This window comes from Arachis hypogaea, chromosome 15 (genome assembly GCF_003086295.3).
Source record: "Arachis hypogaea cultivar Tifrunner chromosome 15, arahy.Tifrunner.gnm2.J5K5, whole genome shotgun sequence".
Classification (NCBI taxonomy): domain Eukaryota; kingdom Viridiplantae; phylum Streptophyta; class Magnoliopsida; order Fabales; family Fabaceae; genus Arachis; species Arachis hypogaea.
Genome location: NC_092050.1, coordinates 136411589 through 136431395, shown reverse-complemented (window position 1 = coordinate 136431395; position 19807 = coordinate 136411589). Strand labels below are relative to the sequence as shown.

At 32.1% G+C, this 19807-nt stretch overlaps 2 protein-coding genes across 2 annotated transcripts; one reads left to right on the top strand and one right to left on the bottom strand.

Annotated features, from left to right (window-relative positions):
- The first annotated feature begins 7747 nt into the window (after positions 1–7747).
- Positions 7748–10910, top strand: LOC112750831 (uncharacterized). Its single transcript, XM_025799695.3, has 6 exons — positions 7748–8098; positions 8169–8496; positions 8930–9064; positions 9291–9376; positions 10416–10521; positions 10609–10910. Exons 1-6 carry the CDS (start codon positions 7866–7868, stop codon positions 10684–10686), a joined length of 966 nt encoding a protein of 321 aa, XP_025655480.1. The 5' UTR covers positions 7748–7865; the 3' UTR covers positions 10687–10910.
- Positions 10911–12484: 1574 nt separating this feature from the next.
- LOC112750829 (NAC domain-containing protein 54) lies at positions 12485–17866 on the bottom strand. The gene is made up of 3 exons (XM_025799694.3): positions 17628–17866; positions 16633–16910; positions 12485–13236 (listed from the first exon to the last, which is right to left on the bottom strand). Exons 1-3 carry the CDS (start codon positions 17851–17853, stop codon positions 12913–12915), a joined length of 828 nt encoding a protein of 275 aa, XP_025655479.1. The 5' UTR covers positions 17854–17866; the 3' UTR covers positions 12485–12912.
- Positions 17867–19807: the final 1941 nt, after the last annotated feature.

Sequence of the window (19807 nt, the reverse complement as noted above, 5' to 3'; positions counted from 1 at the left end):
AGTCCCAAGTAGATCTTCGCTTCAGCAGAGCCTCTAGCATGCTCAGCGAGGTGCTTCATGTCCTGCATCTGAGAAACAATAGAATATGTACGGAATGAGAATTAGGGGTTTCCAGTATGGTAAAAGTGCCCATATAGATAATAGATAATGTCCCGAAAAGCCAGAGGTATTCCAAAAACTCCAATAACCCATATCAAATCTTACAGTTTTCACTAAACCAGAATTATGGTGACTATGTTTAAGGATTTTAATCTAACTCTTCATTTTCTGTCCTCTTCAAACCTCCTATTCACCAAGTAGAACAATCCTCAGCGCCTCATTCACCTGCCAGAGGGATCTCTCAGAAACAAACCCAGGCAAAACAGACAAGAAAAACATAGGTATAGATAGCAGATACAACAATAGATCAGGTAGCAGTTAATTACAGTTAAGTAAATAGACAAGCAAAAACAAATTCATACTCAAACAAAAATACAAGTGTATATGATGTATGTCTGTCCTATGGCCGATAAGTCTCATCTGTTGGTTATCCAGCCAAACCCGACATGTCTGGTAGCGAACCCTGGATAGTCCCTGTGCGCGCATCCCAAGAGTCTATGCATATATATATCATCAATCATTTATCATCTCATTGGGAGAATTCGAGGAGTTAAAGTACCCGGTCACATCTTGCGACGGAGGATCAACAGAGTATCGAGTCTCAACCTGGAGTGAGTGGTGGCAAGCCACTGCATCTACTGAAGGAAACTCGTGTCTCAAATAATATAATGTAATGCCAGATGGATCTTTCATATCATCCATATCATTCATCAATATCATTATAACAATTCATCAATATCATCATCATCCTTATTCATATCTCATATCACTTTACCCATGCTTCATTAATTTAATATTGAACTTCACCAATCTCCTTCAATGTCAACCTAACTCCCTTACTTTCTTTCCTAAGCCTGACACTAGCTATCGGACCTTAGATAGGGGTTACAAAGGTTTAGAAAGCTAGAGGAATGGTTGAAAACTCAAAACAGGGGTCATGAGTATATGAGCCACTTGTCGCGTACATAAGAATTTGTAAAAAGACAGTTTTGCATATGCATCCACTGTCTGCATACGCAAGAATAGTGGGCAGAGAAAGAGTCTCGCGTACGCATGATACATACCACATACGCATCAGTGTAAAAATGACATTGTCGCATACACAACCTTCTTCTGCATACGCGAGTGTGTTGCCATAGCCCAATACTCGCGTGTGCGTGACACTGTCCCGTACGCAACCATATCAATTTTGCCAAAAAGCTGTTAAGTTTAGAAAATTAGTTTTTTATACTAAACTTTCAACGTGCATAACTTTTTTGTAAAAAATCATTTTCAATTTGTTCTTCAAACGTTATAAAGATCCAATTTTGATTCAAAACAAGTTTCACAAGATTTAGGGGTTCGGAAGCCAAGTTATGGCCTGCTGAAGTTGGTCAAAAATCAGTTTTTACCAAAAGTTACGAATCCTCTAGTTTTTCAAAATTCTCATTACAAACCAAACCATTCACAACCAAAACCAATCCCAAACATTCACATACATCCCCAAATATTAGTCTCCTACTTATCAATCATTTAATCACCTAAATTATTAACTTTTCATGATCAACTCATCACATACACACACACACACACACACACACACACATTAATTCCATCAAATCCAACTATTCAAAATATTCAAGCCTATCTTATGGAAACTAGCCTAAATTTTTACGCACCATTATATATTATCTATAAGAAACCAAAATCATACCTTGGTTGGTTCTTCCCTAAGCCACAAAACACCAGAAAACCTCTCGTCCACAAGTTTTCAAAGTCTCTAAATCAACTTAACAAGCTTCAACCACTAGAATTTTGTCCCAGTTCACCAATTTAACTCCAAATCAACATGAAATTCAATCTAATTTCACATAATTTCAATATAATCAACACAAGGGTTCACTAGTTCACTAATTAACAAAGGTTTAGTGATTCTTCACCTTACCCACTGAGCACTTGGATGAAACCTAGCTATATCTCGCACTAGAGTACCCCTAAACCATTAAAATTATACAATTCTCAATACCCATGTACCAAAAATCATGAAATTGAAGGGAGTGAAGAACTGGGTGAGAAATTCAAATTTCTTACCACTTTGTTCAGATGGGTTTGAAGATCTCGGCAAGACGGTTACGTGACCATAAACGGTGCGACGATCGGAATTCCAGATTGAGAGATATGTATGATTGAAGATTGGATTTGGAATGGGAGTTAGGTTTTGCTCCTCTTCCCCGTTCTTAGTGTGAACTTGTATAATGTAGGGGAAGAGTGGCTGAACCTTGTATATATATGTTGGGCCTTGGGCCCAATATGAGTCTGGTTCAACCAGTTCGGTCTGTTGACCTAATTTCAGGCCAAAATATTTAAAATTAGTGTTTTAATACGCATTTTAAATATTCTTACTTCTTCAAATTATAAAATTTAATTTTCTAATTTATTAGGCTCATAATTAATTTATTAGTTAATTATTTATTAATTTTCAGGGTTTTCACGTACCATGTGTCCAGGGAGCTATTATATAAATCAAAGGAATTGGCTAGTTCTCTCAGCAGTTTATGGGTCACATTCAATCCCGGGATATGTTTCATCACACCAAATCCCAATTATTCGATGATAGCTTTCTTTTCATCGGTCATCTTGCTAAATATTTCAGATATGGATCTTGTTGAGCACATTAAATCATGAGTTTTCTATAAATAAATAAAAATTATGTTAGATAACTATATTTATACAACAAAAATGAAGTTGTTTTAACATATATATACTTACTTTATATACTGTTGTCTTCTTTTTTGCAGTGCTCTTCTCAACAACTTTTTTTATTATCGTTTTTTCTGTAAGGAATAAAGAATTAGGTTAAACACAATATTTAACTCATCAAAATCAGTTAACTATGTACAATATAAAACCAGAAGCACTACAACAATATTCTATAGCCTAATTACACTAAATACAGGACAAAAGCACCGACCAATTGTACCTCAATTCAGTTAAAAAGCACCGAAAGTACATAGTGATTACTTGCCACAAACTTAGTTCAAAAGATGCAAATCACTCAAACATGCACAAAATGACAATAGAATCACTGTAGAAATAATCTATGGCCTAATTACACCAAATGCAGGACGAAAAAACCAATTGCACTGATGACATGTCATCTTAAGCAATTTTTAAGGTTCTTTTTCATTCATTTTCTAAGGTTTTAATCGAATTTCTTATGTTTTCTAATAGAATTTCATAAATAATAAAATATTTAGAGCTGAGATAGTGTTTCTGTATTTTTAGGAGTCTTTGGCTCAAAAACAAGCAAGAATCATATATTTTTCACAAAGAAAACACAAGTACATAAAAAGCGTGGCCTAAGAAATAAAACTAAGCCCTAAGAAAGAGAAGAAATGGAGCCAAAGCACGCAAGGACACACACCCGGCAGACATCCCTCACGCCCAGCGGACCGCTCCTACACCCGGCGGATGTGACACATGCCCAACGGACCTTCCCAAGGCCTCCTGCACGCCTGACGGCCACTTCTACATTCCCAGCGGACCCTCCTTTCTTCCTCCTTCCGCCAAGCGTCCTCCGAGCCCTCCATACACACGCCCGACGTATGCGTGACCCTGGAAGGTGATTTTTGGACTTTTTGCTCAATTTTCTCTTGATGCATAAGCATCTTTAGTTGTTTTATTTATTATTTTCTTGAATAAAGTTAGTGATTTTCTTGTTATAATTAAGATTTTTTGTGCTTTAATCAATATTTTTTGGAGTTGCTTTGAGTTCTTTTGTTATAGGAGATTTTGAAAGAAATCTAGCAAGAACAAGTATCGGAAGAAGCAAGCAACCATAGCACTAAAGAGCAAGGCATGGAGGGAGCAAGTAGAGGAGCTCTTGAACCAAGCAAAGCATCATGCGTACAACGCATAGCATCATGAGTTCAATGCATGCAAAATTATTGAAGCCCCTGGAGTGCCAAGAAAGCCAAACGTATAATGCATGGACCATGCGTATATACGCACAAGCCAAGAAGCATCTCCAGAAGCCAAAGCCAAACCATGCGTACTACTTGAGAACCATGCATATAACGCATGGCACCATGCATTCTACTTGTCTCCTCGTATGTACAACGCATAAGCAAATTGCACTTCTAGTAGCAAGCCTCTAACCTTGCATTATATGATGTGTGAGCATATTTTCTATCTTTTTCTAGTGAATTTGCATTCAATTTATTGAGTTTAATCAAGAATTAATTATCTTTTAGCCACTATGGATGCTGCTTTGAGTCGTGTGCAATTCTATTTATTTTAGGTGGCATTCAGCTGGATTTGATGGAGTTTTCGCAGAAAAAAGAAGAACGCGTCACTCGAGCTACAGAGGTCCAATTGATGTGATTCCAGTGGCATTGGAAAGCTAACTTCCAAAGCTTTCTAACGATGTATAATAGTCCATACTTCTTCTTCACCAAGTCAGCAAGGGTGGCACCTAACTTGAGAATTCTCAAGTTAGGCGCCAAGATCAACTAAAGCCATCAATCTAAAGCAGCCAAGGTGGCGCCTAACTTGAGATTCCTCATTCCTCAAGTTAGGCAACAGGATGAAAGAAAAGCGTCCAAGGAGTTCTGCCTAGGCTGCGCCTACTCAAGTTAGGCGCAATGCATAACAACAATACGCAACATAGGTGTGACTCACTCAAGTTAGCCGCATGATTCCCTCAAGTAAGGCACCAATGTCAAGCCTTCCATGCCATTCTTTGCTGCCCACATTCCAACTAAGGCGCAACAAATGTCCAAGTAAGGCGCAGCTCACTCTCAAGTTGGGCGTGGGTTATTAATGATTCAAGTGGTCCCCAGCTCTCCTCAAACCTAGCACGCAATCTCCTATTTATTCTGATTAAGCTTAATTTTTATTTGAAAATAGGAAAAGATATTATTTAGTTTTAGAAATTATAATTTACATTAATTAGGATTAGATATAAAAGGAAAAAAGAATCAGCTCTTCGGGCTCTTCTCTTCTCTTTGACCTGATTCCGAAATTTACAGTTTTAGAGAATCCTAGTTTTCTCTCTGAACCATGAGCAACTAAACCTCCACTGTTAAGGTTAGGAGCTCTGTCTATTGTATGGATTGATACTATTATTTTTCTATTTTAGTTCATGTACTAATTTCAATTTTAAGAATTATTTTCGTTCTTCATCTTATGAATTTGGGTGGAACGAAAGTATGACCCTTGTTCTAATTGAGTTCTTGTATAACTTGGAAAAGCTCTTTACTTGAATAATAGCTTGAAAATAGTTTCTCCTAAATTTCTAATTATTTGGACTTAACGGGATACGTGACATATAATCCTCTTATATTTGGGTAATTAGGATTTCTGTGGCATATAAACTAGAATTGAACTTCACCCTTTGATTGGAATCAAGTGACCAAGGAATTGGCGGTTGATAAATTTTAGAGGAGACTAAAAAGGTCTAAGAAATTAGGGTTTAGTCACATATAGTTTGCCATGAATTAAATCTTGCATGATTAAAATAGTTAGTAAGAAAAGTCAATCCGAAAAATAGATAACTCTGAAGTCTTAACTGTTTCTCCATATATTATTTCACCTCAATTTACTGCTTGTTTTCTAATATTTTGAATTTACTGTTAATGTGTTTGAACTCTCAATACATGATTTTCTGTTTGTCTAACAAACAAATCACTTGACCATTCTTGCTTGATCCATCAATTCTCGTGGGATCGACCCTCATTCACCTGAGGTACTACTTGGTACGACCTGGTGCACTTGCCGGTTAGTTTGTGTACTTTAAATTCCGCACCATTAGACTTGAGATACCATGCATTATACTCGAGACACCATGCATATAACGCATGGGCTTGGAACACCTCCAGTGGCCACTTCTCAAGTCATCGTTCTACTTGCTTCCCTTGCGTATAACGCATGGCTTAGGCTATCATCCAAGGACTTCACAATCCTTCATTAATCTTTCCAACTTCAAGTATTTTGTTGGCCCAAGATTGAAATTGCAAGCCCATGATTTCAACAAAGCAAGACACCAAGTTCTGAAGTTCAATTGAAGATCACTAGCTAATTAAGAGTTATTAAGAAAAGTTTTTATTTAAATTAGATTTGGTTCTATTTTGATTTAGTTTGAATTTGAATTCTAGTTTATTGTTTAGGTTTTAAATAAGTCCTTTTCCACGGACAAAGGGGGAACCATTTTTTATACCATACTTTACAATTTCTTGTTTTGACCATGAGCAACTAATCTCTTTTGTTTAAATTAGGAGCTCTGTTCATCTTTTTATGAATTATTAATCTAAGTGTTTTACTTTATTTGAGATTTATGCTTTGATCTATTTCATGATTAAGTATCTTGAATAACGTTTCGTCTTCTCTTTCTATGTTTCTTGGTGAAGATTTGGAACATAACTTCGAATTTTCCTTCAGTTTTGGAAAAGATTTTGAGAGATTTTGAGTGTCATTTGAAATTTTTTTGTTTCCGTTTTGATCGAGAGAGACGAAGCGTTTTTTATATTAATGTTCGCGCTAGTGAACAGTTGCACAAGCGCATGTTTACAGATTTTGTATTCTAAAATTGGTTTTTGTTGAATTTGGACCAACTTTATTAGACTTGAATGCCAAAAAAATTTGTATATATACCACAAGGGAATAGTCTAATATTTATTTTCAATAGACTAAAGTACATTTAAAAAAATGACTTCAATTACTTTCCAAAAAGAAAAAGTAAAATTATTTTACGAAAAAATGTAATTTTAAAAACAAAACTAATATGTTTTAACATCTCTAGACAAATCTTTTACAAAATTTGACTTTTCCTACTCTTATTAAATTAAATTAAATTATAATTTCCTTTTTTCAAATACTATAATTTAACTTAATTATAGTTATAATGCTTAGTTTTTGTATATCTCTGTTAACTTGGTTATTTAGATTCAAGTTTATTTTTGTTAAAATGACTAAATTTTGAATATTAACAAAAAGTTAGTATAATCTTAGAGATAATACTCAATTTTAGTTCTTTAATTTGCATACGAGTCTTAATTTAGTCTCTGAAATTTTAATGGCCTTTATTTAGTATTTAAATTTTGTGAATATGACTCATGTTATTCCCTGACATAATTTATGACGCACAAATGTTAACAGAATATTGATGTAGATAGCCAGATATCACGTTGAACTCTGTAAAACGACGTTGTTTTGTTTTGACACTCAAATAGTAAAAAAAATTAAAACTTTTCTTCCTAAAACAAGTGATCCAGAATCCTTTTTAAGTTATTTGAACGCCAAAACTAAAATCGCCTCGTTTTACAAATTTCAGTATGGCATTTGATTGTTGATGCCATCTTTTCATTAACATTTTTATATCGGAAATTGTTTTTTAAAACGTTTACAAAATCTGGAGACTAAAATAAAATAATTAAAATTTTAAGAACTAAATTAAAATTTTCATGGAGTTTGAGCACCAAATTGAGTATTAATTCTAAAAAAAATAAATGGTAAAAATAATTCGAGTAAGCCAGATAGTTTTAATTAAATCAATTATATTCTTCTATTGATTTAATTCGTGTGTTTTGGTAGCCCAAAGGCCCAAATCACCTATAATCTTCTTTTGTAAAAAATGAATAAAAGCAATCTAATTTTAATTTTAAAGCGAAGCAGAGTTTGACTAGGATTATGAATCAAAAGTGTTTTTAGATTTTAAATGTTGATGTTGATTGTAGATATTTAATAACTAATTAATAGATTCTGGAACTGCAACCGCAAGAAGCTCAAGAATGGCAGCAGCAGCAATACTTTACCACTACCCATGTCCGGACGGTGCTTTTGCTGCTCTGGCGGCACACCTCTATTTCAAGGCAACTTGTCTCCCTTCACTCTTCTTCCCCAACACCGTCTACCGCCCTCTCACCCCCCACGATCTTCCTCTCACTCAAATCTCCCATCTCTACCTTCTCGATTTCGTTGGCCCTCCTCACTTTCTTCAAGATATCTCCGCCAAAGTTCAAAGGTACTAACTCCTCTCTTCAATAGTATGCTTGTGATTTTAATTTGACGTGAGTGTATCGAATTGTATGTAGAGTGATCGTTTTGGACCATCACAAAACTGCACTTGAGAGGCTAGGGAGTGAGAATTTGGGGGCTGAGAATGCTGATAAAGTGATTGATATGGAGAGGAGTGGGGCTACTATCGCCTTGGATTACTTCAAAGAGAAGCTTATGAATCATGATGCTGTTAAGCACCAGTCTGTGCTCGATGAATTTGAGCGTGTTCGCCAACTCTTTCGCTACATTGAAGATGGGGACCTTTGGAGGTGGAAACTGCATAACAGCAAAGCTTTTAGCAGTGGATTGAAGGATTTGAACATTGAGTTTGATGTTAGAAAAAACCCTTCCATGTTTGATCAAGTAATGATTACATTTTCTTTCCTAACTTCAGCAAGTTTCTTTTTGCAGTCTGTGTTGTCTCAGTTATTATGCATGTTGGGTTTTGTTTTGTTTGATAAGTTTCTATTTGCATGAAGATGTTATCCTTTCTTTTAACTTAAAATTTGTGTGCAAGTTCAGTGAAGACGTGGATAATTCAAACTTGTTTTTCAGAAGTTTGGAATTCAATTAAACTCTGATATAAATTCAGTTCCTTAAAATTGGCTATATGCTAATGTTATCAAAGCACGTCTGTTTTGCTACATTGAATTGATGGGATTTGGGGTTAAAACTGAAGCACAAAAAATATCTTTATTGAACAATTAATATATGATATAAATGAGACTACTGGATGTTTGAAAGAAGTGACAAAATTTTATTTTTATTTTATTTTATTTTTTCTGAATAATGGCAGTTGCTTTCCTTGGACTTGGATTGTGTTATTAGTCAAGGCATGAAGAGCTTATCACACAAACAAAAACTAATGGATGATTGTATTTCCAAGTCATATGAGATTGCCCTCGGTAATGGTGCATTTGGTTGTTGCCTGGTATGTTTCCTTTTCAGCACTTACATTTGCGAATTACTTCATGTTGCTCCCAAGTCTATTAATTTGTACTGTGAAGTTGGGTGCTGGTATCTTTCTTTTTCCCTGGTATCTGGATATAAGCTTTGTAGATTTGCTTATAGGTTTTCTTTTGCTTCTTCAAAAGGAGATGGCAAAAGGTTATGAAAATCTTGTTGCTAACAACACCTTTATCTTTATGTAATTGGAGGCTGTTGATGCAGATACAACACTTTCAGAGTTAAGGAGTGAATTGGGACATCAACTAGCTATTAAAAGCCAAAAAATGAAGTTGAGGTTCGTTCATTTCATTTTTGGTTGTTCCTATCCTAAGTATATTATAGTTGCAGCAAATAGTGTAGAGGTTTTATGGCTTGTCTGTATTTTATTGTTACATGACACACTTGGAAGTTGAGAAATAGAGTTATTTTTTGACAAACATAAACCTGATTGGAATATGAAAATTATAAACTTGAAATTGGCTTTGAGATACTAGGTTAAATGACTATCTATTCTCTCCCCAACAAAATTAATGGAATGTAAAAGTGGCTCAGATTTCATGCTAGATGAGTTGGTTTGAGAAATCAATGAGTTGATGAACCATAACTGGTTCTGTGAAATGCCTTGCCGCACCTTGTCCTCTTGATGGCCATGCCGAAGGGAGTGGGATGTGTGGAGGTGACAGAAAGAAGTTAGGGAAGGCAAAGTTTATGGTTCTGTAGAAATCTGAGAAGTATTAATAGGAACTCAATTGCAAAGAGAGGATAGGGTGCAAGACATGTGAAGGCACGATTGAGGCAAAAGAGGATATCTGTAATTGAAGGTGGTAATTTTGCATGTGGCATAAGGTATAACTGATAAAGTAGATAGAATGAGTTTTTTGTGGGCATGAAGAGGTTTTGGTGTAAGTGGTTAATCCACGAACTCGCATGTTTTTCCCCCAGAGACATAAAAAAACTATTATAGAGGTTGTAAGATAGGAAGATTCACTCTGTTTGTACTCTTAACTCTCACATGTGTTTATACTTCAAACCCTTTTCCTTTCAACAAATACACCCTTAAGAAGCATAGTGACTTGAGGATAATGTCATGGTTTGTTCTTTGAGTTCAACATTCTAACCACAAACACAAAGAATAGAAGTAGTATGATTCTGTTATTCAGCCTACATTCTTGATGGTTAGGAAATTATAGAACTGATTGCAGGATCTGAAACGTGTTTCGCAAGTTTATATAATTCCATATTCTCGTTATCTTGTGTCGACCCAAAATAAATGTCATTACTTTACTGTTTTCGATAATTCATATCTCATGTTTGTGATCCACTTCTAATTTTAGGGGTATCGGAGCTATTGTATATAAAGTACCAGAGCTTGAAAATGATCACAAGTTTAAAATAAGCCTGAGAAGTGTGGAAAATGAAGATACAACGCCAATCTCACAGGTTAATTATTCTTTTACCAGGTTTGTTCATGTTACTTGCTGTAGGACTCAAACTTGTAGCTAATGTGCTTTTGGTCTCTCTGTTTAGGAATTTGGAGGTGGCGGACATCGAAACGCAAGCTCTTTCATGTTAAGCTGTGAAGAATTTGAGCAATGGAAGGTGTGAGATATGAAACACATGTTTGCAACTGTGTAAGGTGACTCTCTCAAAGTCTCAATGATTGTATTATGCATTTTTCTTGTTCTTTTTAATTAAATTGTAATTCATGAATTTTCTTTTAACTATTTAATCGGTATCAATGTAATTGCTCAGTGTAGATGTAACTTAAATCGTGCTTGACTAGCCCGCTAATAGTTGTTTTCTATAGACTATTCATTCTTCTTCGTTTACTAAGTTGACTTACTTTCTACTCTCTGATAAAAGTAGGACTTGAATGATTGAATACCATAACTCCATACCCTCTATTCAATAGTAGGAAAACAATAAGTAGGTTCGATATACACAAGGGAAAACAAAAAAGAACACGTCTCTTATTCCGGTCATGCCATGAAACTACGAAAGGTTCTAAACTTGTCCGATAGACCTGTGATTCTTATGGTAGGAATGACACGAGCTACTTAACTTTGAAGCTATAGTTGTTACTGTTAGGGAATAGGGAGCAGTCAAGAGTGGAAATGAGGTAAATAATTTACGTGAAGAATCATAGATTTAATATACCAATAAAACAAGTTCAGGAAGAAAGGAAGCAAAATATCTTGCGCTAACACTCTGAAATGATATTTAATATATTCAATGGTAATTACAATATGGTGTATTACACTTAGTTTATAATACGATTTGCAATACCTAGTAAGTTTTAGAGAATATAATCAAATCTTAGTTTATATCGCTTATATCACTTAAAATTTTACCAAATTCTATAATATTACACTTACTACGTTACAAGTAGAATCTCACTTACAAGTTATACCGAAACTTTGGATTGCTTTGTTGCTTTGCTTGGTGCATTGAGGGTTTCACTTTAGCTCCTATTTATAGCCAAATGATGCGTACTAAAGAAACAATTCTAGCGACAGAACGTAGACATTTTTGTTTTTCATGGTGGATCATAGCACGTGAGATTCGAATCTCTGATATTTGCTTAAGCGAACTAGTGAGTTAACTACTAGACCAATCTAAATTATTTATAAAACTTAGATATTTGAGGATTAAAATATTAGAAACATTATCTCTATATTGCTTCATATATATTATCTTCAACTTTCACCGGGAATGATTGAAGAATATATTATTAATACAAGTCATATTTTAAACAATTTTTCGCCTTGACTAGTATTTATAATAATCTTCAACCACTGCAAGAATCAATGCTACAATGGTCTCTTCAGGATATATCTAAATATAATTATCTAATACAATTAGTCTTGCTCACTAAGGTCTTCTACCTTAGGCCTATACCATCTAAATGGTAGAGAGTAGTGTTGATAAATTGTTGTGAAATATATAGCTAAGATTAATAAAATAGAGTAGAAGTAAAGAGAATGAGAGAAATTATTGGTATTTATATGGAGCACCCAACAGGCCTATTTATATCATACAAAAAACAAATTGAAATATGAATCAACTCAAAAAATACATATGTAAATTAATTTATAACTGATTCTATCTAGGTCAAGATAAGAATATTCATATCACATATAACATTTCTTTCAGCTTACGAGGAAAAACATAAATATATGTCTTTATTAAAAAATATTAGGATGTTATTAACCGTGCTGAAAGGGCTAAATAATGAAACCACTAACCAACATATATCTTTAACAAACTTCTCAAATCTCTTCTAATGGCGACCATGTCAAGCATAGTGCTTATTAACGAACTCCAATACACACAATAATGTTTTGAATGCCTTTAAAAATATTCTCGTAAGAGAAGATGCACATTAAAAATTGGTAGCGCCATATTTTTTAATCGAACTATAGTATTATATTCAATTGCCTTTCAAGTGTTATAATCCCTTCCATAGGGAGGAAAAAAAAAATAACATAATGAAACTTACACTTTGTGTGGTAGTTTTTTTCTTTATTCCACAGGTGACACCCACGTAACCTCGAGATGAGGTTAGTACAAAAATCCAAAATAATATGACCCCTAACAAACCCACCCAAAAAAAAAAAAAAAAAAGAAACCAAACCAAACCATCCTCACCAATTAATTAACCATAATAATTAGAGTAAAGAAAGTGTTAACTAGTATCTCAATAATAAAAATAAGTTAATTATGGTGTAAATTAAAAAAAGTATTTAGATATTTTTTTTATTAATTACTATATATATGATGAGATGTTCCCAAAGTTATTAATTATTGACCACCAATCTTGAAAAATATATATTAGCTTGTAAATGTAACATGTGAAACTTCTTCACCACCAACCATATTTGGTGCATTAGAAGAGTACCATGCATCTTCCGTGATGAACTGCATCCATGAATCATCTTTGTCTTCCTCTTCCAAACATGAAGATGAAACCCCTGCTATGTCTGGTGACATGGTTTCACAATACTCATTATTATTATTACTATTATTGTTATTATTATTGATTATGGTTTGTGAGCTCTCAATTAGTGAAGACATGTTACTACAATGCCCTACTTGCTCTTCAACATCCGTACATATTCCATTTTTCTTGAACACACGGCACAAAGCATAAGTATCCTGCAATAATAAAATAAGTCACCAATAATTAAATATAAATGATTCAAACAAAAATATAATTTATTATAAAGTATTAATAACACCAAAGATTGTTGAGTAGGGTGATGATGATCCAATAATTTAAAATATTTTAATTTCTTCCCAAATTGCTTTTTGGTCTTCTTTGGCCTTATATTGTTTGCAATGGTCAAAAACAGTTTAGTCAAAATTTGTGGCTCTAACAGATCTGCACAAATGTGTACGTACAAACCGTAAAGTACAATCTCCACACAAATCCATGAGATGAACATTCAAACAATACTAGATGTCTTGTCCATTTTGTCATCAAGTTTGAAGACACTCACCATAGCCTACTAAAAGTGAGGAACATATATTATAGGAAAATTTTCAAGTGTACTGGTATACTGGTGTTTTAGTGATTTTTAATCGTTAATTTTAATTATAAAAAATATATATAATATATATAATTAAGATCAACGGTTAAAAATTACTGAAACACTGGTATACCAGTATACTTAAAACTTTTTCTATATTATAATAGGTTGTTAACTTAATAAATAACAATACTGTATAGAACAAAATTTATTATTTTGAGTTAATATTTAGTTAACAAATATATTTTTATATATAATATTAAAAAATGTAAAATTGATTAAATTTTAAATTTTTTATTTTAATGGTATAAAAATATAATATTAATCTATAATATTGATTAATATTTATGAAAAGTGTTTGTGACTAATAGTTCACTGATCTTTAATTATTTTCTTTATTAAATTATATTCCAGCTTAACCTAATAATAAAGTAATGCATTCATTATTGATTGGAATCTATTGATTAATTTTTTTTCCTCATATCCCCTCACCTTTTCTATTTAATATTATTCTTCTTCCTCTTCTTCTTCTTATTCAGCTTCTATGTTGGTGTAATAGTACACTATGAGTATCAATTGGTGTATTTTGGGGTTTGGAGGAATAAAGTAAAAAGTGACCGACACAGAGAGAAAGTGATGGAGAAGGAGTTGCTTTATGCGGTGCCAAAACAACCCTTCATTCATGGCTAAGAGAAATAGAATCTAATAATTCTAGATGAGGATAACATTAACATACACACAGGGATGATGATGAAAAGAAAGATAACAACGACAATTGACAAAGACACCAAAGCAATATAATAGTTTAAAATATTTAGTTAATTATTGGATCCTAAGGGTCGGAGTATAGGACTTTTGTCTCATTACAATAATTAATACTCAAAAAATAAAAAAGAGATAGAGGACAATGTGAAGCGCAATAGTATAGAGGAACTTTGTCATGTACAAGTATTAGAGTAACACAAGCAACGAATATGTCAGCAATACGTTTATAGAGAAAGTAACATGTGAGAGAAAGTGTGATAGAATTAGAATTACTATACTATTATATAAAAGTAGTTATGGCTTCCCATGCAAGCCATGCATGCAATTTGTTTACACACGTCCTAATTTAACATCTTATACTTCTAGTGTCTGTGACTCTTAATTTGGCCAATGAATTTTTATATACATTGAATATGAATCGGACTTTTAATATTTAAACAAAAGTGAACTAATTATTCGATTAATTTAAGTTAAATATTTTTTTTTCAATAATTTTATTACTTAATTATATATTAAGGTGAAACTTCAAGTGAAGTGGACTTCACGTGAAGTTGATACACCTGAGTTTTCACCATATATTAATGATATTCATACGTGAATGATTAATATATATTTATATAAAAAAAATAAAAATATATAGAAGTGATATTAATTATCACAATAAGAATGAAAATTTACTCCTTTTAAGTTTTTGTTTTAAAAATATTAGTCTTTAGTATAAAAGATGGGCCAAATTAAAGATGATTCGTGCAATTCATAAAAAATAAACTTATATATATCATTAGAATATAAGTTTGGTTATTTGTCATCATTATGGAAATTTATAAAGTTTTTTGGCAAATGGAAATAATATAATGAAAGAAAAAAGCTTTTGTAATTGGCTTAAGCATGGAACTTGATGCTTTTTGGTTCAAATATATGGTGATGACAAGTGTGGATACACACACAAGAAAAAGAGAGTAGAGGGTGTTTGAGTTTCTGAAAGTAGGAAAAGGGTCAAGTGGGCCACCACCAGAGACTACAGTTTTGAAGCTAACAGAAACATTTACTTTTGTAGGATGTGACATGTAAAGGTTTTTCAATTCTATTATTCATCATCATCATCATATTCAAGTCTTTAATTCATCCCCACTTCACTACCATTCCCTTTCTTAGCTTCTCCTAGGTCTAATAAAATTGAGACACACCTTAATTAATTATTTTGTACCCGGAAATTGTTAGGACATCATCATTATTCCCTTCAATTGTCTTTAATTAATTCACCACCTCAGAATGATAAACATAGGTTAATAATTATATATCCCCTAAAACTGAGACACAGAGAAATTATAATTTTAATTAAGTAGTCCATAACCGTTTTTTAAAAATAGTAAAAGTAACTATATAAAAGACTGTACTGACTTGTAAATTTATGTTTCAACCTATGATATGATACAGTAATTAACTATACAAGTCTAACTAACAACTAAGTCTGTCTGCTACTTTATTATGAAAAGTTATTAAAACTGTAACAAAATAATAAGAATAAGTTTCACTGACTTCTCATAAACTTAGACGATTTTATATATATTATTTTTAAAGAAATACTAGGTAAATATTTTTTCTTCTTCTTATACGTCTCTTTTTATTTTTTTAATTGATTTTTATTATGTTAATAAATTACTAAATCAACTTAATTATTAAAATGACTTAATCATGTAATATTATGGTTATTTTTTTTATCTGTAAAATATATATTATTTTCCCTATACATATAGCGTAGTAGGCTTCTTGACATGAAAAATCAAGGTTGTTATGTTGATATAATTAACCTTAATATAACCTAAGCTAGACTAAAAGCAATTAAAGATAAATGTAATTTATCCTAAGTATATAATTGAACTTCTGGACATGTATCTCCCTAGCATTTACGTATAAAAATTATCATATCAATCATATTATGTGTACATTAAAATCAGTCACCAATATAAAATATATATTAGAATACAAATACATATCGAAAATAAACTAAACTGCACATGTATTTATACAAAAATACATTAGTAGATGATTTTAGTAGCTAATTTTGATGTACAAATAGCATTTTTGTTATAATATACCAATATAGCTTATTGTAAATGGTTGAAAGCTTATGAAACCAACTCTCATATAACATTTTTCACTCTTAATAGGATAGCATTTGGTGCAACTAAATCCAAAAGTAGGTGTAATTAGAGTTGTAAAAATGATAAAATGAATGAGGACGCAAGGATAATACCTGTAAACCGGTGGTGTCTTCAGAGTCCTTGTCATCGAGACGATATTCGTGCATAACCCAATCAGTTCTGATTCCTTGAGGAGCCCTTCCTCTATAATAAACCAAAGTCTTCTTCATACCAATTGGTCTGCTTTGGCTTGAAACTCTCCTGTCTTTACCTGTTGATTTCCAGTACCCTGCTCGTGTTGCTCTATTTGTTCTAAATCCGTTAGGGTATTTTCTGTCCCTTGGTCCAAAGAAATACCACTCTGGATCTCTACTCGGCAAAAATGATTTTTCTAGAAACAAGCAAAATGTTCGACTTTTAGATATATAATCATTCATCTGCATGCGTATCAAAAAATTGTTTAGGCTTTTGAAAAATAAAATGCTTCTTGACATTGCTAGAATTCTAGGTCAAAATGTATCTCATGAATTTTGCATGGATCAAGTACTATGTATTGCTTGAATATATTTGAGGATAACAAAGTAAAACATGAATTCATTCATAACACTTCAAAATGTATACAGGAATTTGAAAATCAATATATAAAAAGATGGCTACATGATCCACAACAGCTATAGAGTTTAATTGAGAATTATATATTATTATTATTATTATTATTATTATTATTATTATTATTATTATTATTATTTTGGCAAGATATCAAAAATGAAAATTCTTTTATGTTTGAAATTTAGAAATGTAAATGTACAGGGAATAAAAAGAAAAGTGAATGATGTACTGAGTCATTTAGAATAATATTATCGTTTGAGAGAAAAAAGGGAAAAAAAAAACAAAGGAAGAAATAATTAAAAACATGAATGTATAATTAGTTTCGAATTAATTTAGTTGACTAGTGAACTTAAGACATAATGATTTGGAAATGACATAAGAAGTTTAAAACTGAATGCGTAACTTGTTTTAAACCGAAAAAGAAAAAAACAAGACTTAAGAAAACTAAAGGAAGTTAATTATTATAAGAAAGAAGGAAAAAAAAGAAAAGAAAAGAAACCTGCTAATTCCCATGGTTCACATTTGTAGAGATCAACCTCAGGAATGATATCAAGTTCAATTTCTTGGCCATTGATCTTCCTCTTTAGATAATAGTTAACAAGCTCTTCATCTGTTGGATGAAACCTAAACCCAGGTGGTAATCCAACTGGTGACATTATATTATTTTTCTCTCTTGTATTGATTTGATTGTTAGAGAGCTTAGTATTCTGCAAAAGTGTATTCATTCATCACACCCCATCATTGCCAATAAATAGAGCAAATAAAGGAACCAAAGTTCCTTATCTTTGAGTTTTTTTAAATCTTTCTTTTTCTTTTACAGATTTACAGATTCTATGGCATAACGTTTGATACAAGCCTTTCCCCTATAACTCACAATAATATAATAATTAATACCATTTTTCTATAATTTTTGTTTTCTACTATATTTTCAATCCAAAAAGTTAAGGGTTAATTTGTTGCAGCAGATTTGAACTCTATTTAATGATGTGTCGTTGGCAAATGAATTATTATATATATAAAGTGTAATTTAAATTTTCGACACTTACTTAAACAGACGAGTTAGCTGTCCACTCGACCAATCTAATTATCATTCTTCTATGATTAATTCTGTACACCCTTATTAGATTGTTCTGATTTTTTAATACCAATTAAATCCTCCAAATAATAATAACCATTTGCTTTTCTTACTAATGCATTATGACCCTTTTTCTTTTCTTTTGTAGGAACAATTTGGGACAAAAAAGAAAGCCAAGCTAGCCACTGGCCTTGAGAATGAGAGGTCTTTAGAGATGAGAGAGTTCTGTTAATTAATTAATTAATTAATTATTGTATCTTTGATCAGCCATTCAGTGCTATACAACTATACAACTACAAGCATAGATCGAACACACTTTAATTTCAAGAAGAAGATAATAATAAGTTTACATATAATATAATTATAGACTTGTGATTGAATACTAGCAGCTAGGCTTGCTAGCTTAATTAATCATTTAAATAATTAATTATTGTATCTTTACACTGTCGCGTGCTTTGCTTGATTTGATTATATTGTTCTTGAATTGTTTATAATATTATTTTAATATATAGAGTATTGTTTGGTTCTAAAAAATATAATAATATTGGAAGGGGATAGTAGTTATGATTCAAGGAACTATTCCAGTTCACAAGGTGAGAATAGTTGAGGTCCAAGAGCAAATTAAATATGGCAAAAAGAAGTGTAGTAGCTACACCAGTAACAGTGAGTGGCCCGAATTGGTATCCCCATTCTGGAGCAACACATCATATGACATGCAGAAATCGCTTTATGATGGATGTAATCAGGTCATAATTGGAGATGGATCAAGTTTTCAAATAAATCACATGTTGGAAACTCTTTATTTAAATATGATTTGAGCTCAAAATTGTTTAATTAAGTGTAAATAAACAAATTTGTCAAGGACATCAATATTTTCTTTAAACTACATGATGATCATTACTGTGGGAAATCACAGGAGGCAAAAGAGGTGCTGCTTCATGGAACAGTTGAAAATGGTTTGGCACAATAGGTTAGATCACTCTTCAATAAATGTCCCAACTAGAGTCTTGAAAAATTGCAATTTACAATACAATAATGCTAGAAACCAAGAGAGGTCCAGCCAACAATAAGCCAACAAATATTTTTGAATTGGGGAGTGTTAGGGGAACAATGAAAATTTTGAACAACATGAATAATCACCAATCAAATGAAAATACACTACACTCTAATTTAATACTACTAATTAAATTTATTTTTTTAACCCTATTAATTCACATTGTTTATACATTGTTCAAAAATCTTGTTGGTTACCTATACTTTTCCTTTTGAATTATGTTCTATACTAATTAATCACATTAATTGTTATTAATTAGTGGTTATTTAATTTTTTTTAAAAGATACAAAATTAATGACTATTAATTGCCTCTTCTTACTTTAATTCACTTTTTATCATTTATTATGCAAATATTAATTCCTCTTTCAAAATTTTTTTTCGAAACTCTAAAAAACAAAAAGCACCAAAACATAAGATAAAAAATCATCCAAATCCTAAGAAAAAACCATACGAAACATAGGAAAAAGAATCATCCAAAACTAATAAAAAGAATCATTCGAAAGGTAGAAAAAAAACATAAAAAACTAGTTAAAAAAATCATTCAAAACTA